This window comes from Astyanax mexicanus, chromosome 7 (assembly GCF_023375975.1).
Source record: "Astyanax mexicanus isolate ESR-SI-001 chromosome 7, AstMex3_surface, whole genome shotgun sequence".
Lineage (NCBI taxonomy): Eukaryota > Metazoa > Chordata > Actinopteri > Characiformes > Acestrorhamphidae > Astyanax > Astyanax mexicanus.
The window spans coordinates 12,857,406-12,884,520 of NC_064414.1; the positions used below are offsets into that span (position 1 = coordinate 12,857,406).

A 27,115-nucleotide genomic window follows, 5' to 3' on the forward strand; every position below is an offset into this window, starting at 1 on the left:
TCATTCACTTTCATTTCATTCACTCATTTACTCACATTATTAACTCTCTGAATTACTCGTATCTTAAATTAGCAGATTTCATCAAGTTTTAAGCTACAGTTGGCCCCTGACTAATGACATGTATAGCACTACCTGTTTTCTTCAGTTAACTTTGTCATCTCTCCATCCTGACTCAAATCATTAAAGAGAAGGTGTGGCAACAAGCAAAAGCTGCCCAAACTCCAGCTCAAAATTCTTAGACAAGCTGATGTCATGTTTCTAAACTAGAAAACAAGTAAATACAACGTCTGCAGCATACTGCTTTTTAAATAACAATGCACAGCTGTGCTGTATTGTAACATGCACAAATATTTAATGTTAGCTCTTTACTTTGGCAGATATCAAAGCCCTCTAACAGATTTACTGTAAATATCTGTTTTTTTATTTAAGATCGAGGAATATATTTCATCCATTAGCCATTGAAGAGTGTTTCTAATTCTGTAAGTCATACAACAATCATCATCTTAAGGTCTTGCGTGTGCAGCATGTTTAAAATGTGAGGGCCATTACAGAAGCTAACATTCCATAACATTAGCAGTGCATTAAAACATACAAAGCATGTTCTTTTTAAGTAGTCTGTTGCAGAAGATGTGTTTACTTCTTTTCACTTTGCATTGTAAAAACAATTAACTTGTTTGGGCCAAACATTAGAATTCAGCTGTAAACACTAGTAAATCACATGGAGTAAATCTTGATGGAGTGCTTTATCACCATAAACTAAAGGTGTTCAATCCTGTTCTCTGTGATCTACCTCCTTGTAGAACTGATCTATAAACCCTAGTCTAAATCTAAGACACATTTTCAGGGGCTTCTGGATGTTAGAACTATTTGTATTACAAATAATTAATTAATCACAATTAAAAGTAAAATGCGTCTCCTCAGAATTCGTAGGGAGAAACCAGCACACGGACTCTGGCCAGGTGTTTGGCCTGGAATGTGCGGTCCAAGTACTCGGCCATGTCCACGTCCACGCTGAGTTCCTGTGGGCCGGTCAGCGTCTGGACCAGGATCAGTTCGCCAGTCTGCCGGTCTGAGCGCTGCATGATGAACAGGCCCCTCGCATCTCCTCCACCGGCGATGCCGAAGCGCAGGCTGTCCGGGCCGGGGCGACCCGGAGCCGAGGCCGTGGCCATGCGGAACAGGGTAGCTGGGGTGCGCAGGTTAGAGGGCAGTGAGAGATAGTGGTAGGAGACAGATTTTGGTGCTAACGGACAGGAACGGCTCTCCATCGGGCAGGGATTTCTCTCACACTGGCTGCAGAGGGAAAGATGTTAACTGGCATTAGTCCAAATGTATTGAAACTTTAACTCAATCTGATGATGCACACGATTATAAACAGTTTACTGTATATAGAAGGTTCAGATAAAAGGTGTGATACACCGTTATTCTAAACTGTGTATCAGATCCACATGTAAATACCTGACAATAAAAGCTGTAATAATGATCTATTGCCTTATTTTTATATTTAATATCAAACCCAAATGTTTAAGTCTACAGCACAAGGGAAACGAGGGACCCTGGGCTGCAGGGATTCAGCTGCAATTGCCAGGTTCATACAGGCTGCATCCAGAAACGTTTTGCTACTCCCTCTCCTCCTTTCCTACTGCTCCTCTCCTACCCCATGAAAGGTGGAGGCGGCGAAAGGAAAGGAGCCACAATTGGGGAAATTATAAAGATGATAAACTGAGCCAATCACAATGCTTGCTTTAAGATTACCATAATACTGCCCAGCCAATCACAGCTGCTGCAAGCAGCCATCCTTTAAATTGTGTTAATTGTGGATGTTAAACTCCTGTTCATTGCAGAGAAAATGAAACATTTCTTAAATGTACTGAATTATTTGCCAGCCTCCTGTTTTATTTATTTTTTTATTTGTTCAAAAAAACGTATTTTCTATTGCCTTTATTTTTGCCTGCCCTCCTTTTGGCAGGCAAAAATAGCAATATCTGTCTGGTATTGACCTTACTTTGTCTTACTATGCCTTTGTCAAATAGTTTAATCAAAAAAGTATATTTTGATTCAGATTTGCACGTCTGTGATTTGCTCTATCATGACTATATACGTTCTACAATCACGTAGGTTTTATTATTTCCTCACAATGTATTACAAAAATTCATTAAATAAATAAATAAACAATTAATTCATAAGGACAATCCAAAATATTAAAATACTTCCTGGGTAGGATACTCTGGCGTATCCTCAGCTAGAAGAAGCTTCAGAGGAATTTTACACGACTTCTTTCATCTTCTTCAGTATTCGTATAAATCATTTTATTTCTATTTTTTTCCATTCTCTCCCCAATTCACAAAGCCATTTACCCAACCCACTCATTAGGACTTCCCCTATCACTAGTAATGCACCAACACACCAGGAGGGAAAGCGCAGCGACTCGGTTGCGATACATTAGCTCACAGACGCCTTGCACTGTGGACATCACCCTTTGGAGTGATGTGGGGAGAGAGCGCCATCTACCCACCCAGAGAGAGCAAGGCCAATTGTGCTCTCTTAGGGCTCCAGTAGCCGATGGCAAGCTACATAAACAGGATTCAAACCGATCTTCTTTAGTATTAGAGGTTTCCGGGTCACGGAGGAGGGTATTTTGTATAAATTATTCTGTCTTTTCATTTATATGTCCTGTAATGGCAAAAAAAAAAACAAGTTCTGTGGCCAGACAATATTTCTGGTTGCCAAATACTACAAAATGTGTATGCCTAGCCTACTTCTTATTCATGTTGTGCCACAATAAACAGTACTCACTTGCTGAGTATAATTAATAGTTTTCAGATACAATAAATAAGCAAAGAAATGCAGCGTTAGGAAGAAAAATAAGTGTGACACACTGCATTTGGCTGGCTGGTGCAAGTGATTAGTTTTCTACACAGCACAGACATGATCCGCTATGCTATGCAAGTCAGTGGCTACATCTAAAGTTTAAACTCGTTCAAAGTTCTAATATTTGTTGATCCACAGTCTTATTTAAAACAAATTTCATAATGAAGCAATCAAAGCACATATTGTTATAAGAATGTGTAAATATTGTTTTAGATCAGGGTGATAGCTCAACATGTTGCTTATGCATGTGTCCTGGCACTCACAAAGGCGAGGTCTTGACATAGCTGATGTTTCCGTGTGAGCGCGGGCACTCGGGGTTCACGCACTGGAAGCCTCCGCCGGTGTTGACACAGGTGGTGCCATGGCTGCAGTTATGCAGTTGCATAAGACACTCGTCCACATCTGGAGCAGAGCAGGAACGAGGGAAGGAGGAAGACAGGAAACGCAGAAAGAGTTTGTAGAAGAGTAAGTAGAGCTACTGAGACTCTTCCTTTGGGTGTTTGGGTTCAGGTTCAGGCTACTTACATTTCCCAGGCCCACAACATGAAGCAGGAGACTACATGTGGTTCTGAGGAACCAGGACTAGACTGGGAACTCAATTCAACCCTGGACTTTTTTTAGATCAGCTCACTACAATCACACAAGCTCCAAATAAAAACAAACCCAGCTTCCTAATCAACCCCGCATGAACCATATTTCAAACCTCACAACAACTACATTTCTAGAACAAAAAGAACTTGTAACAAGCTAAATGATCAGGCCTAATTAGTGAAGGATTTTGATGCCAAGACATATACTTAAGTGTTTTATTGATAGTATAGAATCAATAACGTTTAATGTATCAATCTATCTAAAATTAACATAAAAATGTAAATGTATTATATTAATAATCTACTGTTTTAAATGCTTCATTTGGGTTTACTCATATTGTCTTAGTAAATGTTAAACAAACCAAAATACATTTAGCATTTAGATGCTCTTTTCTGGGGTGCTGTTAACTTGCAGTTTCTGAGGCTGTTAACTCTTGATAAACTGATCCTGTGTAACAGAGGTAACTTTTGGTCTTCCTTTCCTGGGGTGGTGCTGATGAGTGCCAGTTGCATCATAACATTGTTTTAATGGTTTTGGTAATTGTACAGATTAGAACATTATTCAAATAGAGCTATTCACTGTATACCAACTCTACCTCCTTACAACTTTACAACTGATGCTCTCAAACACTTCAAAAGGCAAGAAATTTAAGTAATTATCTCTCTACAAGTTCAGCACAGCTGTTAACTAAAAGCCTGAATTCCATGTGACTACAAAATCATTCCATATGTTTTTCTTCATAGTTTGGATGACTAACATTAATTTACAATTCTGTAATTATTTATGATTATTTAATGAAAAACACTCATTTCAGCCCTGCATTTATTTAGTTGTAATATAAGAGCATTTACCACTTCATAATGTAGCTGTTTCCTCTCACAACAGTTAAAATATGTTTTGGCACTGAGAATACCAAGTCATGATATGTTTATGTTGTTCTTTTCCCCATTCTTCCTGCAAACATGTTTCAGTGTGTGCAACAGAACAGAGTCATTTTCACAATTTAAAGCTAAATTAGAAGAAACAGAAATTGGGTGTAAAATTTTATTTTTCCTTTTTTATACATTTTCCTATTTTAAGTTTTTAATTTCTGCAGTTGGCAAACAGAATTTTAGAAAAGCAAATCTCCTCCCAGTTTCCTTGTAATCTAAATACTTGAATGCATTCAAATACACATTATTTCACACTGGTGTCACACTTACCCTCACAGCTCCGACCATCTGCAAGCAACTTGTAGCCACTGGGGCAGGAGCAACGGTATGAGCCTGGAATGTTCACACACATGTGGGCACACAGTAGCCCACTGCTGTCTGCTTTATACACTTCACACTCATTTACATCTGCAGACAAACAGAGAGAGAGAGAGAGAAAGAGAGAGAGAGAGAGAGAGAGATCTTAATCACTAAATATGCAATCACTTGTTTTTAAGTACAGAATGTACAGAAGTTTGTACAGAAGTTTGTACAAGAAGAAGAAAGGCATTTAAAAAATGACCAAAATAATCAAAAAGAAGGAAAATAACTAGAAATTGAGAAAATAAAGGCAGGAATTTTGGCCCTTCAATCTTATGTGTTTGGTCTGTCTGTCTGAGGCCCTCCAGTCAGAGCGTTTAATGACTTATTGGTTGCTATGGACCTTAACCTTGGAAAAAATGCTGCTAATAAACACTAGGAGCACTATGAGGAAAACCAGCTTTACAAAAGCTTCTTTCCACATAAATATATACTATCTACTATTTACTATTACTATTTATAAACAGGTACTACAGAAATAGTAAAAAAAAAACTAATTTATACAGCCAGATCATTTATTGTCCTTAGTAAGTGAAGATCTATGCTTGAGGCTCATGCAGCCAACAAGTAATTGATCTTTACATACTCCTATCAGCATCAGCTAAACTGCATTTAAATGCATTTCATTCAAATGTCGACAGATTTGTGCTGACACTGATGCACCCTGAGCCTGCAGGACAGCTTGAATTTCTTGGAACCTGATTGGGGCTGCTTTTCCACCATTGTGCTATCATGGGCTGCAAGCTTTCATCTGTTTTTCTCCTTAGTCCACATTTAGGATTCTGTGCCATGGGTTGTAAACATATTGACTAAGTTTCACAACATAGACAAACAAACATCCAGATTTCTTGAGATGGACTCAAAACCTTGATATAGAGCTTAGCGATATGGCCCAAAAAAAAAAAATCGATTTTCGATTTAAATCAATTTTTTTCACCTACTAAAAATCAAATTAAAGATGATAAAGAAATGGTTAAAAACTAGTTTATATATATATATTTTACTTAAATGTCCCCTTTGTGGTTAAAGTGTAACCAGAAACAAGCAAAAACATCTAGTAACGTTTAGAAAGCTTTCTCTAACATAGTTTAGGTACTGACTCAATGCACCCTCAAACTTAATAAATAAATAAATAAATAAACACATTCTAAAAAAACAAATAGAAAGGAATAAAATGGTGCCATTTTTGATAAAACTTACAAAATAGAAAACAAGTACAATTTATTATGCTATTAAGTAAAGACTTTTTCCCATTGGACTTGAATTGCAAAACAAAGCTTTTGAATAATGCCAGTGTTCTATAAAATGAGATGATCTTTTCTCATGAATATGCAAAAAATCATAAACTATAGTGCATACAGAACCTGGTACACGGTTGGAAGATGTGTCAGGGAGGGAGAGAGGGGCGGAGGTGTGCGTGGGAGAAAGGGGCGGGGCTAAGCCTGTAGTCTGAAGTACTGAAGCCCACAGAAGAGCATCGGTGGTGAAAATTAAAACTCAGAGAAAATTGATTTTCATAAAAACACATCGTCCTTAACTGTAAATTCAAATTAATCAATAAAATCGATTAATTGCCCAGCTCTATCTTGAGATTTTTTAATTTTGGTTCTCAAGTCCACGACTTGACAGTTCTCTTCTCCTCTTTCTGTCCTCCATGATTAGTGTGGGGCACACAGACACACAATGCAAAAATTGAGTCAAATTCTCTGCTTTTTATTTGGTGTCAGGTGTGATATTTATATTGTCAATACCTGTTACTTACCAGAGTTTAAAGGAGCATCAGATGCTTGAAATAAAATTATTTTCCTACATTTTTAAAAAGGTGACAAACATTTAGTCTAACCCATTTTTGGAGTGTTGGGTGCAATTATATCAGAGAAAACTGAGAAAAACTTGCCTTTTTTCTCAGTTTTTTCTTGAGTTGTTACAGTACACACAACGAAAATAAATATGTACATGTGTACAACAAAATATCACAATGTCAATTTTCCAACCCTCATACTATTCATGGAGCCCCTGTCACCATTATCAACATATACGACGTATAAAACAAAGGGGTGCACAATTCCAGTCCATGAGACCTGGTCTGTAGGAAAGTTTGGTAGTTGTTCTACTCAAAAACACTCATCAGTAAATTAGCAGGTAAAGTGTGTGTGTTTGTCCTTTCTCAGTGTAAGGTATGGTACCGTGCTAGTTTCATCTGTATTATGGACTGAAGTTAGTTAGTACAGTTGGGGGGTGAACTTTACCCTGGCAGATGCTGCTATCCGAGGTGCCACTCATGTGGAATCCAGCGTCGCAGCTGCAGTGCTGTGCTCGGTCCACTTTAGCACAGCGGGGCTTACGACTGAAGGCCGGGTCATTTACCACACTCCACTCTGGAGGAGCTGAGTGAAAAAGAGGAAAACGAAACATATTCACAAACATTCACCAGAGGTTAAGGTAAATTCTCTCATTAACCAAATGACCTGTACATGCTAAAGGCTTTAGCACATTATGCAGAAATTGAGCAAAACCCAAAACACAATATCTATTCCACAAGAATTACAATAACAGAAAAAAAACGAATATGGTTTATTTAGCAGAAAATCTACACTCCTATTGGAACAGAGATGCCAATCCCACTATTTCTACTGTAGACTGCAAATGTTTGTGTTTGATATTAAACAACTAAAAGAATATAAAAACAAAAGAACATAATTTTAGTTTTTATTTCCAGGTATTTACATCTAGATCTGATACACAGTTCAGAAGATAGCACCTTTACCATCCATTTTCTTGTGAGCAAAAGTATTGGAAATGTGACTGTCAGGTGTGTTTTATTGCTCAGGTGTGTCCTGATACACTGATTATTAAAAAAAAATAGATGAATTTCTACACTCAGTTTCAGATTTGGGTGTGCTGTGCTGACTGTGCATATACAGTCATATGAAAACTTTGGGCACCCCTATTAATCTTAATAATATTTAGTTCTAAATATTTGGGTGTTTGCAACAGCCATTTCAGTTTGATATATCTAATAACTGATGGACACAGTAATATTTCAGGATTATTGTACTAACAGAAAATGTGCAATATGCATTAAACCAAAATTTGACCGGTGCAAAAGTATGGGCACCCTTATCATTTTATTGATTTGAATACTCCTAACTACTTTTTACTGACTTACTGAAGCACAAAATTGGTTTGGTAACCTCATTGAGCTTTGAACTTCATAGCCAGGTGTATCCAATCATGAGAAAAGGTATTTAAGGTGGCCAATTGCAAGTTGTTCTCCTATTTGAATCTCCTCTGAAGAGTGACATCATGGGCTCATCAAAACAACTCTCAAATGATCTAAAAACAAAGATTGTTCAACATAGTTGTTCAGGGGAAGGATACAAAAAGTTGTCTCAGAGATTTAACCCGTCAGTTTCCACTGTGTGCATCGGTCAACAATACAGCGCACTTTGCACAAGGAGAAGCTGTATGGAGTAGCCCACCACAAACAGTCGCCTGAGGTATGCAAAAGCAAAAGCACACCTCAGGTGACTCTGTTTGTGGCGTGCTTGCAGAAATGGCTTCTTTCGCATCACTCTCCCATACAGCTTCTCCTTGTGCAAAGTGCGCTGTATTGTTGACTGTTGCACAGTGACTCCATCTGCAGCAAGATGATGCTGCAGCTCTTTGGAGGTGGTCTGTGGATTGTCCTTGACTGTTCTCACCATTCTTCTTCTCTGCCTTTCTGATATTTTTCTTGGCCTGCCACTTCTGGGCTTAACAAGAACTGTCCCTGTGGTTTTCCATTTCCTTACTATGTTCCTCACAGTGGAAACTGACAGGTTAAATCTCTGAGACAACTTTTTGTATCCTTCCCCTGAACAACTATGTTGTCTTTGTTTATCTTTGTTTTTAGATCATTTGAGAGCGCTCTGTGATGCTACTCGATAATGCTGCATCAGCAGCAACTTGAAAAAAAGCGGTGGCTGACTGGAGGAAGCATGTGTTAGTCTTCACTCTCCTGGTGTGATGGGGCATTACTGGTGAAAGGGGGAGTCCTAATGAGTGGGTAAATGGCTATGTAAATTGGGGAGAAAATGGAAAAAAATTGAAATAAAATTATACAAAAATTAATAAATAAAAAAAAAAGTATGAAAGTACACAGAACAACAGGAGTCTGTTTAGCACTTGTGGTACATATTGTACACTGTATCCACAGAATGATACAGTTGGTCTTTTTAGAATTTACATGTAACAGAAATGGACTTTGTAATTTACACACTGTGGCACTGCTCTCACCTGTTTGAGTTTGGTGCTGACAGCGGCTCCCGCTCCAGCTGTGAGGACAGGTGCACTTGTACTGGTTCACCCCCTCAACACAGGTACCACCATTCAGACAGGGGTTACTGGCACAGTGACTCACATCTATATTTATAAAAAGAACAAATCAAGAGAGTTTATCACATTCTAATGTAAACTATATAGAATTAATTTCACATAAATAGAGTAAAGACATGTTCGAGCTGGGTTCACACAATATCAAATCAAAGAATCAAGAACAACAAGGACAAAAATGTAAACCTGTAAGACTGGGATGGGCTACAGGACAATAGGCAAGCAGCTTGGTGAGAAGCAACAACTAAAGGTCAAACACAAAAAGCACGATTGAGAACAAAGTACTACATGGGATATATATACAAACTGGAAAACAAGAAGAACCTGGGACAGGAAACGAGGGGGCGGGGTAACAAATGGGACAGGTGGGAACACTAATGACTGGGTGGGGATAGGGCGAAGACAAGGGAGGAGACAAGACAGAAACAAAACAGAGCCATGTGCTAAGGAGCACAAGGTATGGAAAACACAACAGACTGAAGAGCAGGACAGAAACAGAAAATCACAAGACATACAAAGGCTAAGTGTGACATTTAAATCCTGCAGAGCTCACACCAACACATGTCCAGGCCTGTTTAAATGTTACCCTGATGGCATGCTTCCAATCGTGAGGCATGGGGGTGGAAGCATCATATTTTGGGGGTGCCCTCTCTGCAAATGGTACAGGACGACTGCACTGTATTGAAAGGAGGATGGACGGGGACATGTATCGCAAGATTCTGGCCAACAACCTCCTTTCCTAAGTAAGAGCCCTGAAGATGGGTCATGGCTGGTTCGTCCAACATGGCAATGACCCGAAACACACAGTCTGGATAACCAAGGAGTGTCTCTGTAAGAAGCATTTTAAGGTCCTGGAGTGGCCTAGCAAGTCTCCAGACCTGAACACAATAGAAAATCTTTGTAGGGAGCTGTTGCCCAGTGACAGCTCTAAAACCTGCTGCAGTTTGTGTAAACTTGGTCAAGAACTACAAGAAACATTTGACCTCTGTACTTGCAAAAAAAGGTTTCTGTACCAAATATTAAGTTCTGTTTTTATACTGTATGAAATAATTATTTCATGCATTAAAAGGCAAATTAATTATTTAAAAATATATATTTTAGATTGTGTCTCTCACAGTTGAAGTGTACCAAAGATAAAAAGACTTATTTCTTTGTAGTTAGAAAACGTGCAAAATTAGCACTGTATGGTCATTTTGCTTTTGCTGCGCATGCACCTTCACAGCGTAAATGACACGCTGCCCATACCCAGCGCTGCGCTGTTAATGCCAGATTTACACTTCATGATTTTAGCCCCGTTTTTTTTTTGTCACTGATAGTTTTTCGATATTCGCCAAACTACTGAAAGATGCTCACGGATTTGTCGCCGACTGATCGCCGACCAGTTGCAGATGCCTGGCAAATATTTGGCATGCAAGATATATGATCCAGTTGGCAACTGAGAGTCAGGAGCAGAGGCTTCATACTGCATTCTGCCCCCTCTGCTAGATCATGAAATAACTGTTAAACTCTACAGGAAGCTGCGAGTGAGTCTTCTTTGAATTAGTTAAATGGAGCTAAAAGCAAAAAACTTTAAATTAAAAATAACAGGTTTTAGACAAAAAAAACATTACATTTACATTACTGCTACAGTGAGCTGATTGACTGATTGGTTGGATCCTGGGGATACATTTACATCATGTTTAAAGGGCTTTTAACTAGAGTTTAAAACGATAAAACATTATGTCTTCGCTACTGAAACATTTGATAAAGTTCTGTGTTGAGGACATACGTACAAATTTCAGTATAAATCTGATCAGACATTTATAAACTGATTTTGCTCAGTTGCTTCATATGAACCTGTTCATGTTGGACTCACTGGAAGTGTGAAATTCTCTGGCATGGCATCACTAGTTCTTGTGTGTGTTTAGTTCTGAAATGTTCTCGTGACAAAATGTGTTTCTGGAAAGCAGCTAGGTGTATCTGCGTTTTCCAGTAAAAACTGTGTAATTTGTGACCCCGTTTAGTGTAAAAGTCTTAACAATGGAGGGACTTGCGCACAACCAGTCGTGTAGTGTGAACAGCACAACGACTGACGACTCAAAAATGTTTGTAGTGTGAACTTGGCATAAAATAGCAATCCGCCAAAGTCAGAGCGCACCTGTCTGTTAAAGGGATAGTTCGGTATTTTTGACATGAGTCTGTATGGCATCATCATAACCAGTGTCGTGCATCCACACTGACTTACCCCCCACAGCGTCCTGTGAGCCGAGTTCTTGTCCAGTTTAGGTCAAAGCGAAAGTAGTCCGGCATGTTTGCTGGGGTCAGGAAAATAACTCCTTTTTCTTCCCAAAGCAGTACGTGTTCAAAAGAGTGATTTATTTACATCACAAAAAACTAACCCTGCAGAAGTCACGCCTCGTAAATCACTTGGGTCCTACTTTCTCTCATTTCGTATCAGTGCGCGTCATTCTGACAGCGAGCTGCGCACGCGTCAACTTGTTCTGTGTTTTGGCAGTGCTTAGCAGCTGTGTTCAGACTAGCAACGCAAACGAGCTAACTTTAGGGAGAAGTCTATTGGCTTTTATAAGCTTTGTAAACATACATATATATATAGCTAGGTGTGTGTGTGTTAAAATGGTGCGGACTTGTGACTATCCAGGCTGTAGCAACAAAGATGTGGCTGATTCTCCGCAGAGTTTTCATCGTTTTCCTGTGACTGATGTTGCTCTGAGGAAACTTTGGGTACTAGCGCTGGGCATCCATGTGGACACAAAAGTGGAAAAAATAAAAAAGCTTCGTGTTTGCAGTGCGCACTTCAGCGATGATGACTTTTTATCCACATGTCCTGGACAACGACAGATGAAGAAACGGATTCTGAAGAAATCTGCTGTCCCTGCACCCCAGGTAAATAAAACTGTAGCCTACCAATGTTCTCTACAGCATTCGCTCATAGCGTAAAAAAAGTTCTCAACACACCAGCATTCAGGAGTGCAGGGAAGTCACTGTTGTTTGTGATGCAAGCAGCTGCCCCGCTGACATCCTCATCAATGGATAGGTCTTGCATCTCGGGCATAACTAAGTCCCACTCGTGGCAACAGTAGCATTCCACCTCGGTCTGCATTATTTCGCACTTGAAACAAGTGCACCAGGATTTGTCGGCCACCCTGGGTATCGCAGCTCCAGCAGTGGCTCCAGTTTCATCTTCCACCACTTCTCTGTCCACCCTCTCTCTTTCTGCCCGATCTAATTCCATTTGGCGAAGTTTAACATCTGTATACTCGGGTTCATAAAGATATCCCCGTGGCTCTGAGCGGTGATCAATGTTTTCCTCGTCACTCTCGTAGTCAGACATGTTCTCGAGGCGAGAAGTAAACAAAGCGACCCAAACACGTAGGCTAGCTGTCAGGTTGCAGCGCTGCGCGCATTGATATGGAACGAGAGAAAGTAGGACCCAAGTGATTTACGAGGCGTGACTTCTGCAGGGTTAGTTTTTTGTGATGTAAATAAATCACTCTTTTGAACACGTACTGCTTTGGGAAGAAAAAGGAGTTATTTTCCTGACCCCAGCAAACATGCCGGACTACTTTCGCTTTGACCTAAACTGGACAAGAACTCGGCTCACAGGACGCTGTGGGGGGTAAGTCAGTGTGGATGCACGACACTGGTTATGATGATGCCATACAGACTCATGTCAAAAATACCGAACTATCCCTTTAATGGTTAGCACGTTCGCCTGCCAGGGTCTGGGGTTCATGTTCCTATCTAGGTGGAGTTTCCATGTTCTTCCTGTGTCTGAATGAATTTTCTACAGGGAATCTGGTTTCTAAAAACATGTGATGTGTGTATTTGTGTGCACGACTGTATGCCCAGATATGGATTGGCACTTTGTCCTAGGTAAATGCTAAGGGGCCGGCTGTAGTGCCTCCAGGTGGACGGTTGTTTCTGGTTGAGATTACACTGAGCGCGAGTGGCTGCTGCCTCTCACTGGGGTGTGTGTATAGGCTCCTGGTACCATATATTTGCATATTGGGTGTGGCCTCTCCCTTACTTACCATCTTTGTGTTGTCTGTTGCCCAAAACTACCTTATCCTGGGTGTGCAGTAATTATAATATACATGTTGATTGGCAGGTCTCAGTGTTGTAGAGCTGTAAGAGCACATTAACTTTATTCTGTGTTCCTAGTGATCACAGTATGCTGGCTTTGAGCTACAGAGTTCACTCTTTACTGAGTTTACTCCTGTATTGCTCCATTATTATACTGTCAGTATTGGCAGTTAAATAATAATGTACTAAATATGTTGAGAACTTATGTTAATATGTTAAGTTATGTGAATATTACTAAAGTTTTATTAACTTGAAAGTGTGTTTTAAAATAAAGATGAATTGTTAGTTTATTTGACTGAACAGATCATTTTTTAAAAAGGACAAATTAAACACTTAAGTTGAGTTAACTCAGCTTTTTAAGTTGGCAGTGTACAAGAGAAAATTAAGTTGACAATATTTAAAAGAGTCCATTGACACTACCTGAAAAAGTATGTTAGCCCTACTTGAGAAAATTAAGTTGTAACTATTTAAAAAAATTATGTTAGCACTACTGGAGAAAATTAAGCAGTAAATATAATGACTACTCTTGCTTGATCTACCTAATTATCTGATACAAAAAGTTGACATGATTTTTTTAAGTAGATCAAGTCAAGCAAACTATTTTTTTCAGTGTAGAAAGGTGCTTCAATAAGCTGTATAGCACTACATGATTATTATCACATTTTGTCCCATAAAAATATATAATCAAATATTTGCAGAAATGTGACATACTGTAACAAACAGTTCACCAAAACAAAAATATCAAAAACCAATAATAAAACTATATATAAAGATATAATATAGTAGTAGCACTATCATACATACATCAACGGTAGAAATTAATTCATATATAATTCATTCATAAAGCTGATTTTTTTTGGTTTATGTATTTCAGTGAAGTAATTTGCTAGCAGATAAATCTCTGCATAAATAAGTTTGGGACTGGTTGAGACACTAGCAGCTCTTTTTAAAGTCCAGCCAACAGCAGGTTAGTGGAGGAAGCATGCAGGCGAGTGAGGGAAGGGAGAGGCTGGAATGTGAGTGCAGGTGTTTTTCTGACTTTTGGGATATTTAATGCCGCTCTAATGAGGGCTTCATTCAGTGGAGCTCAGTGGTTCGAACCCATGCGAAGAATGCCTCCCTTTCTTTGCCTCAGTCTTGTGTACCTCTTGCTGTAGGTGTGTGTGTGTGTGTGTGTGTGTGAGAGAGTCTTCTTCACTATCTGTATTGCTCAAAGCTGTATTTCCTAATGTCTCCTTACACATCTAACCAAGTACTAATGGGGCGATGCACCTTTTTTTCAGTTCCAATCTTATTCTGAAGTGCTGACAAGAAACTGGTGTAACAGCACGTAGTGGAGTAAGATACACAAATACACTGAATTTGAATACATTCCAAAGCAATTTATTAATAGTCTGAAGTGAGAGTCTGAGGCCTGGTCTTCACTTCATGAACCTCCTCTACTCTCACCTGAAACTAACGCAGGTGCTTAAACATAACATAACATAATAACTATATGATTGAAGCACATTTCCACCACTCGGCTTGATTTTTAGCATTTACAGACTAAAATATCTCCAAACAAACAAACCATCACTGACTGACTGATTGCAGCAGTGGTAAAGTTAATTATGCTAATATCATCTCTATCAGCAAGCAAAATCTCAGCTTTACTAGACTAATATGACCAGCCACTTTTCATTTTTAATTTCAAGTCCAGGAACTCCACAGATTCAGAAATGAAGTAGCATAGTAACAACAGCCTCATTTACGACCAAACTTCACAAACCCTTATGCCAAGCTTGTACAGGCGTGCACTTCAGTACTGCATATGTTTCTTAGAAATAAACAGGCTGTAATTGTAACTTTATTCTGAAAAACTGATATACTGTATATCAGTACAGTTGATTTTGATTGTATCGTGCCTCATTAAAAAACATCCAGCCTTATAACATGGAGCAGTGGTAGCAGTGCTTAGCGCTAGTAAACACCACCCGAACAGCACTACACTGAGAAGGCGTAGTTGTTCTGGTAAGTGGTTCGTCCCTTGTTTTAATGCTAATACTGCTCCAGCCTCGGCTAATACTGCCCCCAAAACTGTCCATTATCTTGCTTGACAGACGTGCCAAACCCCCCCGTGAGCATGCGAGGTGCAGCGCACTGATTAATTCATGCGTTGAGCTTTAAACGCGCAGAAGAGCTGTAACTGGTGAAACATCATAAAAATCACAGTGTGATTTGTTACATTAAAACACAGACCATTTTCTTCCTCCAAACCTGACAGGGCCCATAGAAAGCGGTGGGAATTCTCAGCCGGCCCGAGTTCATGCATCGGGTCAGTCAGGCTCGGGTTCAGGCTCGCGTTCGGGCTTGGGTTCAGGCTCAGGTTCAAGCTCGGGTTCAGTCTCGGGGTCGGGCTTGCGTTCTTTTTTTACTTTAAAAAAAGAATGTGTCAGAGCAATACTACTCTCCAGATTTTTCTAAATCTCATAAAATCCATTTGAAATAGTTTAAACTGAAACAGTCTGATGGTCTCTAAACTCTGACTGAAAAAGCTGATAGATACCCAGTATGTTTAAAGTTGCCCCGTTAACATCTGGCACAGTTATTTTGTTACACCTGGTAATATAAATCTAAAACACTGTGAAATATATATATACAGTACCAGTCAAACGTGTATATACTGTCGCAGAAATAAATATTATATTTTTCAACCACTGATTTAATCTCCTCACTTAGACATATCTAGCTAATTTAAAAGGGGGTATTAATAAGGTAAATTGAGTAATAATGAGGTACAGATACTACAGATACAGATACAGACACGGATGACATTTCAAACAGGTGATTTCAAAATGTTATTATAAAAAGAAAAGTATCTCTGAGGAGAAAGATAGGCACAGGAGCTCCAGTTTCTATCAAATTGTATTCAAATTTTTGAAACATTTCTAAACAATATACCTTAAAGAAAGAAAAGGGATTTGTATATTTCTTCCTATACATCCCATAATATTATTAAATAACACAAAAAAGGTCAAACTCTAATGACCTCAGATCCCTTAGACAGCACTGCATCACATGAACAAGAGATTACTTTTATACCTATATCAACAACAACAAGCTCTACAATACAGAGTAACTATATTCACTATTACCACTTACAGCTTTACTGTACACAACACAAGCCTTATGATCACCATGTCCTTTATCACCAACAAGCTCTACAATACAGAGTTACTATATTCACTAATACCACTTACAACTTTACTGTACACAACACAAGCCTTATGTTCACCATGTCCTTTACAGTCTCTACTTGTATGGATAGTGTTGCAGGCCTAAAATGCAGGAATGAATGTATATTATTAAATGAAATGAAGTTGAGCAAATAAATCATGAAATCTCTGAACAGCATTTGTTTTCAGTCCTTCTTCTAAAAGTTGCATTTAGATTAAATAAATAAATTTTACTATTCTTATAAGCATGTTTACTTAAATAAAAAAATCTATAAATAGGAGACTCTGGGGATTGTGGTAACAATGTTAGCATGTTAAGCAGCTGAAAAGGTGTTGAGAATTTAATTTAAGGCTGGTGATGATGGTACAGACCTTTACATATTGCACTGACCCCACTCCAGCTGCCGTTCTCCTGGCACACACGGGTTCCTGGCCCCACCAGGTGATAGCCTGGAGAACAGGTGAAGTGAACCTCGTGTCCCACCATATATTTGGATCCAAACTTCCTCCCGTGGGGCGGAGCCTCCAGAGCAGGACAGGAGGAGGATGCTGGAGAGAGAGAGAGTTAAAAATTAGGAGTTACACGCCAACACAAGCCTGATCTGGTTAAATACTAGTGTTATAGCCTATCCACCTTACAATTATATGGGCCCTATTTTAGCGATCTTTAGGCAAGCTGTCAAAACTGCGCATTGCTAAGCTCGATTTAGTGTGTGTCCATGTGTCTTTGCTATGACAGATTGCTTTCACTGTTAAAAATCTTATAAACTCTGTCATACCAAGTTCAAAAGATCATAGTTTTTTCCATTTGCTGGATCCTGTTGTCACGCTGACTGAAAGGACAGATGAGGAGGACGGACGCACACGCAAATAATCATTTATTAAAGAACAAAAAACAAACAAACAAACAATAAACCAAACAGGAACTTGAAGTATAAACTGAATACAAACAGAGCAGAACCGCAGCCGTGACAGACATAAACGCACAAGAACCGACAAACCAACACTGACGACAAAGGAGCTTAAATACAGACACAAGGCGTGAAAGGGAAGAGGTAACACCTGAGGACTGATTAATAAGGGGTGGAGCTACAAATGAGCACAGGTGTGTGGAAAATTACTGGGGAACAGACGGGGATGAGAAACACTGGGAAAACAGGACAAGGGCGTGATACCCGTTCTGATGCGTATACTGCCTAAAGCTGCTCATCTGAATCTGCATATCTTCATACTTTTACATTACTGCATACTGTGTGGCCAGCAATTGTCTGATTATCAGTGTTGGGCACGTTACTTTGAAAAAGTAATTTGTTATAGTTACTAGTTACTTCTCCAAAAAAGTAACTGAGTTACTAACTGAGTTACTCCATTATTAAAGTAACTAGTTACCAGTAAAAGTAACTATTGTGTTACTTTTGTTACTGGCCGCAACTAAACAACACTATGACTCACATGACTCTGCACACAGCACTTCCAGGACATAATCACTGTAATTAGCCTCACCTGTTTTCCCCTGTATATATACCCCTTCAGCTCTCACACTCATTGCTGAGTATTGTTTGGTTCGTCCTGCTTTACAACGCGTTTCCCAAGTTCTGACTTTTTCTTTGTTTGCGACCCATTTTTCCGAGTACCTCGACTCTGCCTTTTTGCTCTATGTTGCTGTTTGCCTGTGTACCGACCCTGGACTGTCTCTGAGTATTGGTAAGTCATTACCTGTTGGCTCATGTTCACCGTTATTGACCTTGCTCGTTTTGACCACTCTTTGTCTCACCCCTTATCAAAATAAAGATGTTTTTACGCATCCGCATATTTGATTCCTGTGTGATCATGACAGTTCCCAGCTTGATGAAAACTTATACTAAGTTGTAGCCAGACAATAATAAAACTTGCTTTTCTGTAAATTAATGCCATGTAGAAAACTGAATATTACATCAAAGCTCCAAATCCAAGGATAATCTTTAGTAAGAAAATGGAAAGCGAATTGGTTTCTTTTTTTTTCATCTTGGAGTCTCTTGCAGTGAGACATGGCGTAATTTAGTAAAATAATTCTCATACTAAAAGCTGATTGGCTCAGATGCAGACAGTATGCAGACCCGTTTACCTTCCTTAGACAGTCAGATTGTGCACAACCCCTGTGAGCTGCTCGCTTTGTCAGCTGTGAACTCGTTCCCATACCTTAATAAGTCATGGCCACGTTTTAAATATGGGGTTCCCATGCATTAGGGTCTTGTTGCCCCGCCTTAATTATCTTGTTCCTATGCATTAGGTTCTCGTTCCCACACCTTAGTAAGTCATGGTCACGCCTTAGAATCTCATTCCCATTGCCTTAATAAGTTGTGGCCATGCATTATTTCTTTTAATATGATGTGGCTGTATGGGCTATGTACCATTAAATAAAAGCAGCTTTGAGTTGTTTCAGCCACAACAATGGAGAGAAAAAGGAGGAAACCGCTGGTGTTTCTGAGGAGTTTAGGAGTTTAACCTTCTTACACACTTCTTAGATTTATGACACCTTTGCCACTACCTGAGAGCACAGGGCCAGACAGTCACACGTAAAGCCATTCCTGTAGATCCTAAAGGTTTTATGTCTTTAATGAAAGTCTTTTGAAGTTGCTTCACAAAGCCCACCAACCAAGCTGAGCGAGGCCAGCAGCTCCAGCTGCCTCCGTTTCATCCCTAACACCTGCTCCAAATGCAGCTCCAAATTCAGTAAGACAAAGCAGTAATAATGTCAGTTCTCTAAAAACTAAGAGGAGACATATCATTTCTCTGTCATATGTCTGTTTCACACTACACGCCTTCTTGAGTGTTCAGCTTGTTGACACTACACGACTGGTTGTGCTGTAATCGCGAGTCTTTCAGTTGTTGTGACTTTCACAGTACATGACTGATCAGCTACATTGGGTCATCAATTACACCATTTTCACCGTGGGAAATCACAGATTCATCTGTATGTCTCCAAAAACAAGTTTCAAAAAAATATGTGAGACCTAAACGAACGTGAGAACTAGCTAATCAAATTAACCTGCGGTGAACATTTTCTTTTTTTTTCTTTTTACATATATGTTTTATTCATATATATTAGAAATGGGACAATCGATCGGCGATGTATCAGTATTCCTCTGATTTAGCCGATCCGATTCAGGAATTTAGGGTTAAGCTGAGCTGTGTGTGGATGACCGGTACACTACTCGCCTACAGGAAGCTGCAGTTCCTCATCCAACCACTAGTCAGAGCAGCAGCAGAATCCCCGCTGTCTGCTATACCCACTCAGACTACAGGCTGGAGATTTCAGTCAGTCTGGAGTGTTTTTACAGTTTCTGCAGTTCATATGTGTAGGAACAGTGCACCTTGCAGTGAAAAGAAAATAAAGATTTTACCCCCACTAACCGGATAATACCGCTCTCTACAGTTAATTTTTCAGCCCAAGCAGTGAGTCACAGAGCTAGTCAGCTCACAAACTAACAGCAGCAGCTAACAGCCGCATCAGTCACGAAGTTAGTTAGCTAACAACAGCAGAGGACTATAGTTCAGACTGTTTTTAGAGGTGAATATGCATAAGATTTCGGTTGTTTCCATCCTGAGCTCCACACTGCAGTTCTGCGTGTGCACACAAGAGCTCTTCCACTCCGTATCGGTTTATACTGGATGCGCTGTGGAAGCCAGAGCTCCGCTCGGATAACATTTAAAAGCACGTTGGTCAGTTAGCGCGCTGCTCACTTCAGAATCCTATTTGTCCCCTTCCAAGATCGGTATTAGCGATTGGCCGATCAAGATGAAAGACGATCGAAATCGAACCCAAAAAACACAGATCGGTCCATCTCTAATGTATATTAAATTTTGATTTAAAAGTATTAGTATTTCTTTCATTTAATTATTATTTTTTACTGTTTTATTCCTTATATTTTCTTATTTCTCATGAACTGTTTTCAATCCATTTTTTACTGTAAATGCTCAGCAACATTGTAAGTGATGGTCATCCTCAATGTATTCCAGAGTGAAAATAAAGATTGATTGACTGATTGATTGAATATTGGTTGTGAAATTCTGTGAAACTGACACCAATAAATCTATAATTACTGATATTTGCTTATTTAGGAGAACAATATTTTATCCTTTTCAGTAACACAGATGTAGTAAAGTATTGAAGAGAATTATCTTGTGATATATCGAGTTACACAGAATCACAGTATTGTTGATTATCATTGCCATCATGGGCAATATAATGGGGTTATATCTTTGGGATGCAAAATATACGCTGGTTGGATGAGTAATTTTCTCTCTGCACTGTCTTGCTGCTCTTGACTCACTGTTAGAAACTGGTCTAGATATTAAACCTGCTAGATGTATGCTGGGCATCTGTGACTAGTCAGTGATCAATTTCACTTTCTTTTAGCAGTTTACACTACACAACTGAGCATGCGCTGATTGATCATCAATTTGCCTCCAATTCTGTTTTCTCTCTCTTATGGTTTCTCACTAAATTTCTGCATAAACTATACGCTAAGATTTAAAGGGAGTAATTATTTTAATGTGAAATGCATCATTTTTGAGTTGACAGTGGTCGTGTTGGGGGGATCAGACAACAAAGTCTCTAAAAGCTTCCTCATTGAAAGCTAAAGTGAAAGTGGTGATGAATATTTTGCCTTATGCTTGAAGCCTTATTCAGACTGGACTGTTGTTAAGTCACCACAGGACAAACAAGTTACTAGTACATACATTTTTGCATCATATGATCACATTCACAACATTTACAGTAAGGCCCAGAAATATTTGGGTAGTAACACATTTTGCCATTTTAGCTGTTAACCAAGACAGACTCTGAGCTTTAATAGATAAACAATGATCTGAAACACACTGTGAAAGCATCCCAGTAGTTTTTTAAGTTAAAGAATTGGAACATTCAGCAGTGGCCGGGTCAATCACCAGATCTCAACCTGACTAAGCTTCATTTCACTCACTTAAAACAAAACTAAAGAAAGACCCACAAACCAGCAACAACTATACACAGCTGCAGTAAAGGCTTTGCAAAGCATCATGAAGGAGAAAACCCAGTGTTTGGTCATTTTCATGGTTTCTAGACTTCAGGCAATCACTGCCTGCAAAGTATTCTCAACCATGTATTAAAAATAAACATTTTATTTTATGGTAAATTTCATTTTTCCAATTATTTTGAACCCCTGAAATAAGGAGGCTTTACAGAAAAATGGTTGAAATTTATTAACGCCTCATAGGATCTTTTTTTTTCAACCCCCTGGACTAAATCTATAGGCCCACCCTTCAATAACATATCATGTTTTCCATTTTAAATCCAGTGTGGTGGATAAAGATTGGGCCTAACTGTATCTCCAAAGCCTGTCTCTATTTCATCTTGAATAAGGAAAAGTTCCCAACTGTAATTTTATTTTCATTTTGGCAATTAGAAAGTAATATCAAGTAAGGAATTAAAAAAAAATTATAATAATGTATGAAGGAATCAGGACTTAAATGATCAAACCACTGCTACAATTAATGAGATAATTTTTTTCCCAACCAAGTGTGCATGTATTTTTGTACTTGTAATTAGATTTTAGCTATCAGGAGCATTATGTAATAGTGTAAATTATTGCAATGCAACAGTTAATTTGTTCAAAACGAGCATCAATATCAACAGACATGCATACATACGTGAAGACTGATCAGCTTGTGGGAACTTAGAGACAGAGTTCTGAAGGCTGGTGAGCTTGGACTTCATGATTCGGAGGCCTTCATTGAAGCGGATCTCCTGTGCTTTTAGAAACTTCTCCATCTGACGCAGCATGCCCATCACCCTCTGCTTCTCCAAGCAGCCCTGGTCCATTAAAAAACAGAAATATAATCAGGGGTATATTATAACCAACGTGAGTTTATTTTCCTTTGAAACATATTGTTTCAGCATTGCTATATATTATATATATATATATATATATATATATATATATATATATATATATATATATATATATATATATATATTAGTGGTGACAATCGATTAAAAAATCTAATCCAATAAATCACAACAAAATTCTGTGATTAACTGTGATTAATCACATTTGTTTTTCCTCAGACGTAAATTATTATAGTGGATATTTAAATGTACATAAAAGAATGAAATGTAGAAATGAACGAAATGTAAAATGCAATGATATGTGTATTAGTGGTGTCAATTAAAATAATAGTATATACTTGTATGTTTGAGGGGAGATAAAAATCAACGCAGGGTCCTGAAATAAAGAATGTGTGATAAATTGGACTGTAAAATTGGTTGTCAGAATTTCTGAATTCGAACTTAATTTGAATATTTAAAAAATATCAGAGATGAGGAGCAGTGCAGTGCAGGAGTGCGGGTGTGTGTGTGTGTGTGTGCGCACGTGTATGAGTAAGAGAGAGAGAGAGGGTCTGAGTTGGAAGTCTGAACGGGGTGTTACTGCTGGACACCATATGAGCGCGCCGTTCAGTCGTTCAGCCAGAAAGTTAAAGTTAAGTAAAGTTAAATAAGTTAAATAAGGTAAAAAAAGATTCATTATACCACACAAAAATGATTTCTTAAAAAAAGGCAAAATACAGAACAAATAAACTTGCAATGGGTTTCTTTTGTATGCTATGGTAAAAAGTGACAAAATTAAAGGAACCTAATAAAAAAGTTTGTCATGTAGCCTTTGGAGAAATGCTTTGTTTTTGTTGCAATCCTACCAATATCATTTTATTCAAGCATAATAATAGACGTGCATATTAAAACCATAACATATTAGATCACAAACTTTTGGTGAAATCTGAAAAATGTCCTGAATTTTTAAACATCACAATTAAAACTGCAAAAAGAAAATGCATTGCAATGTCAGTTTTTTTTTTCAATATTATGCAGCTCTACTTCAAGAACAGCACCACAATAACAGGTGTTCTCAGAGGTACAGCACCTCATCATAAGGAAGCACTGGATGGCAAAACCACCCAAACTCCCAATAAAGCATCGGTTTGCTCTGTAAAGCAAGAAGTGGCACATATGTTTGTATTAAGAGCAGATGTGGATGAGGTCATCCTCTAAAAGGGTGGGTATGGTGGTACAGTATAGTGCAGGAAGAAGGAGGTCATTATTGCTCTGTTTAGGTAGAACTCAATGAGCCTTTAAAACTGCAGGCTCCTTAGTAACACGAACATTGGTACGTTTCTCAGAACTTATTTAATACAAAATAGTACAGTACATTGTTTTGTTTACAATTCATTACCGATAAGTAGCATCAAATTTCAGTAATTTTATTGAAACATAAGTGCTGCAGTGACACTGACATGGTGGTGATGTATGAGCTGTTAGTGTGTTTTGTGATGGTAGGAGTGGATCAGACACAGCAGTGCTGCTGGAGCTTTTAAACACTTTGTGACTGCTTGTCTGAGAATCGACAACCAACAGCATCCTGGGGGCAGTGTCCTGTGTCACACTGACTAGAGCTTAGATTGAGCCCAAAAATTCAACCCAACCCGGCCCGTGCACTTTCTGTCTGAGATCGATCCGACCCACCCAATAAACTATGAGCCTGTTAACATTGCAACACTAACGAAGCATAGACCTATTTTTTAAGAAAAATGTTTATTAAGAACAGCTACACACATTGCTGCAAGTCAGGTGCGTATTGTGGACAAATGGAGGAGCTCACTGTGATTATAATATTCTAACTTTTGAAACTTATTTTAAGACACAGATTTGTTACTTTGCTATATTGTGATTATCATGCTATAGCTTTATATAAAATAAAAATAGCATTAAAAACCAGACGCCTACACCACAGACCATTTTCTTGACCCTGACCCAAACCTGCCCAAGGAAAGTGGTGGGAAATCTGTGCAGCAGTAGGTGAGCTACTGCCTTAGACTTAACATCAACATCTAATTTAGTGAACAGCTGTTCTCTGGAGTGACCAATCACATTTCTACATCTGGCAATCTGATGGATGAGTCTTGGTTTGGAGGTTGCTAGGATAACAGCATTTTGACAAGTGTACAGTTTGGAGGAGGGGGATTATGATTACTGTGCAGGGTTGTTTTTCAGAAGTTGGGCTTGGCCCTTAGTTTCAGTGAAAAGAAAAGGGGGAGACTGTGAGTCAGGCCTTCTCCTCCAACATCATTGTCTGACCTCAGAAATGAGCTTCTGGAGCTTCCCACACCTAAACCTTGCCTTCCCATGATTAAGAATGGGATATCACCCAAGTTCATATGTGTGCAGAGGTGAAGGCAATGAGGGGACAGTTTTGGCAATACAGTGTATCTGTGTTCAAATGTCTAGTCTAAACCCTTCACAGAAACGTAGAGACAGTTAATGCAGCAAAAAGAGAAAAAACTCCTTATACATTCTCTTTCTTTCTTACTCAAACATTGGACGATCAGGTGTACAAACCTTTGAAAATATAAGGTCAGTTTCATGAACATTGACAAGGCTTCGGTTTAATATTTGTATAGGAAAGCAGACAACAATGTCTATTCTCTCTTTCTACCAGTCTTGGTAACTGTACCAAAAGCTGTGAGGCAGATGTCCTCAGGAACACTGCCCAAGCTGCTCTCTTGTATATTTTTCATGGCAGGAAGACACAGTCTTGTTAGAGAAGAGAGGAGGGAGTACACTGGGATTGAATTTCATGAGGTTTTGAACAGGATCACACAGGATCACACAAAAGGGTGGCACTTATAGTACAAAGATATAAACAAAGTCACAAGATATTTCCTCTGGCTTGGCATCCTGGTGCGCCTCCAGGTGTGCCTAACTTAAAATTATGAAATCTTGCTTAGACTATAGAAGGACATCAAATTTCTGTTAAAATGTTACATATATGTAAAATAGATAATGGTTAAACAGCAACTGCACTTCACCTGACAGTCCTCTAATTCTTCTCTTCACTGCTGAAACTGAGACTTAGTCCTTAGTCCAGCTTAAACTTTGCCAGCATAGGAAATGTTTTAATTTGGGTTAAATGGACAGTTTAGTTGGTCTTTAAAAATCCTGATTAAGTTATACAACCAGAATTGACCAGCAAAAACAAGTATACACTGTACACTGCCGTATACACTGTGCTAGTCATGAACTGGTTAAGCACCTAGTTTACCAGTATAGAGCATGTTTCAGCAGGATGACCAGCTTCCCAACTACCCTAATTATCAAAGACCAGCTTAGACCAGATAAAACCAGCTACCAGCAGAAACTGGTCTAGAGCTAGATTCATCAGAGGGATTATGTGTTTTTTCGTGCCGTGACAATAAATCTATAATTTCTGGTATTTACTTATTTAGGACTATTTTATCCTCTTCAGTAACACAGATGCTGTGAAGTATTGTAGAGAACTGTGTTGTGATATATTGAGTATCATAGAATCACAGCATCGAGATATTGTTATCGTGGACAAAATATCATCGTAATATTGTATTGTGAGATGCCCTCTGATTCACACCTTTACTTAATACATTCTAAAAATAAACATATTCTGAATATGTCACATGTATAGGCTTTACCTTTGTTTGGTTGGAAACCAAATCATTACCAAAGTGGCACGCTGGCACTGTTCTGCTGCACAGCTTCGTCCATCTGACTCCTTACTGGTGCACAGAATTCATGAACCAGAGATTCATTACAGGCTTTGTTGACACATTCCAGGGGATTTGCAACCCAGTGTAAACAGTTTAAATCACTCGAGAGGCGTTTAGACCTCCTCAGTTAATCACCTCAACTATGCTTCTGACTATTAAACACCAATTATTTTTAGATCCAAACCACGTGACCATTTTACAGGTTCTGCACCATTAGTGGCTTGAAGTTGCTTTGTTTGTTTCTAAAATGCATCAAACAAGCTTTTATCATATTTTCAGAGAGTGAGAGACTGTGTGTGAGAGGGATAAAAAGAGAGAGATACACAGAAAAGAGATGTATGTATATAACTTGTGGTTTCTGAGGCTGGTAACGCTGATGAACTTATGCTGTGCAACAAAAGTAACTCTTAATCTTCCTTTCCCTGGGGCGGTCCTGATGAGAGCCTGTTTCATCAAAATGTTTTTAATGGTGGTTGTGATCCTTGATACTTTCAAAGTTCTTGAATTGTTTCAGACTGACCTTCATTTCGTAAAGTATGTTTTTCTTTACTTATTTGAGCAGTTCTTGCCAAAAGAGAGCTATTCACTGTATACCACCTCTAACTCTTCACAACTTAACAACTGATGCTCTCAAACACATTAAGAGGCAAGACATTCAAGTAACTAGCTCTAAAAGAGAGAGAGAGAGAGAGAGAGAGAGAGAGAGAGAGAGAGAGAGAGAGAGAGAGAGAGAGAGAGAGAGAGAGAGAGAGAGAGAGACAGAGAGAGAGAAAGAGATTTACTAACCTGCATCCCATCAGTGCAGCTATGAACAGCCAGCAGGGACAGTAGAATAAGAGAGCGATACTGATGTGAGAGGGTCATTCTCCAGAGTCCAGTCTGTAAATTCCTGTCCCGGTTCCCTCGAGTCCAGAGTTCCGAGAGAAAAGCTCTTTAATCCAAATCCAGCTTCATGTAGTGTTATTTTATTCTTTATTTTGTCTTTGATGTATCCGCTGTTTGCGTGTGAGAGTGAGCGCGCGCAGTCCGGCTGATGGAAGTGTAATAAACCTGCTACACTTCACTCAGGTTGTTTCCCACCCGTAATCAGATAAGCCC

General features: G+C 38.9%; 1 protein-coding gene across 1 annotated transcript; it reads right to left on the bottom strand.

Annotated features, from left to right (window-relative positions):
- LOC103040604 (fibulin-7) lies at positions 1 to 27,115 on the bottom strand. The gene is made up of 8 exons (XM_022685007.2): positions 26,804 to 27,115; positions 22,097 to 22,259; positions 16,799 to 16,975; positions 9,033 to 9,158; positions 7,004 to 7,141; positions 4,665 to 4,802; positions 3,135 to 3,273; positions 1 to 1,293 (listed from the first exon to the last, which is right to left on the bottom strand). The coding sequence occupies exons 1-8, from the start codon at positions 26,879 to 26,881 to the stop codon at positions 918 to 920; spliced, it is 1,335 nt and encodes a 444-aa protein (XP_022540728.2). The 5' UTR covers positions 26,882 to 27,115; the 3' UTR covers positions 1 to 917.

Excerpts from the sequence above, each read along its gene's own strand:
- LOC103040604 (XM_022685007.2), bottom strand. The coding sequence starts at position 26,881 with ATGACCCTCTCACATCAGTATCGCTCTCTTATTCTACTGTCCCTGCTG. Across the intron at positions 16,976-22,096 it reads ACAAGCTGATCAGTCTTCAC|CATCCTCCTCCTGTCCTGCT; the intron begins GTATGTATGCAT and ends CTCTCTCTCCAG. Across the intron at positions 3,274-4,664 it reads AGATGGTCGGAGCTGTGAGG|ATGTGGACGAGTGTCTTATG; the intron begins GTAAGTGTGACA and ends GCTCTGCTCCAG.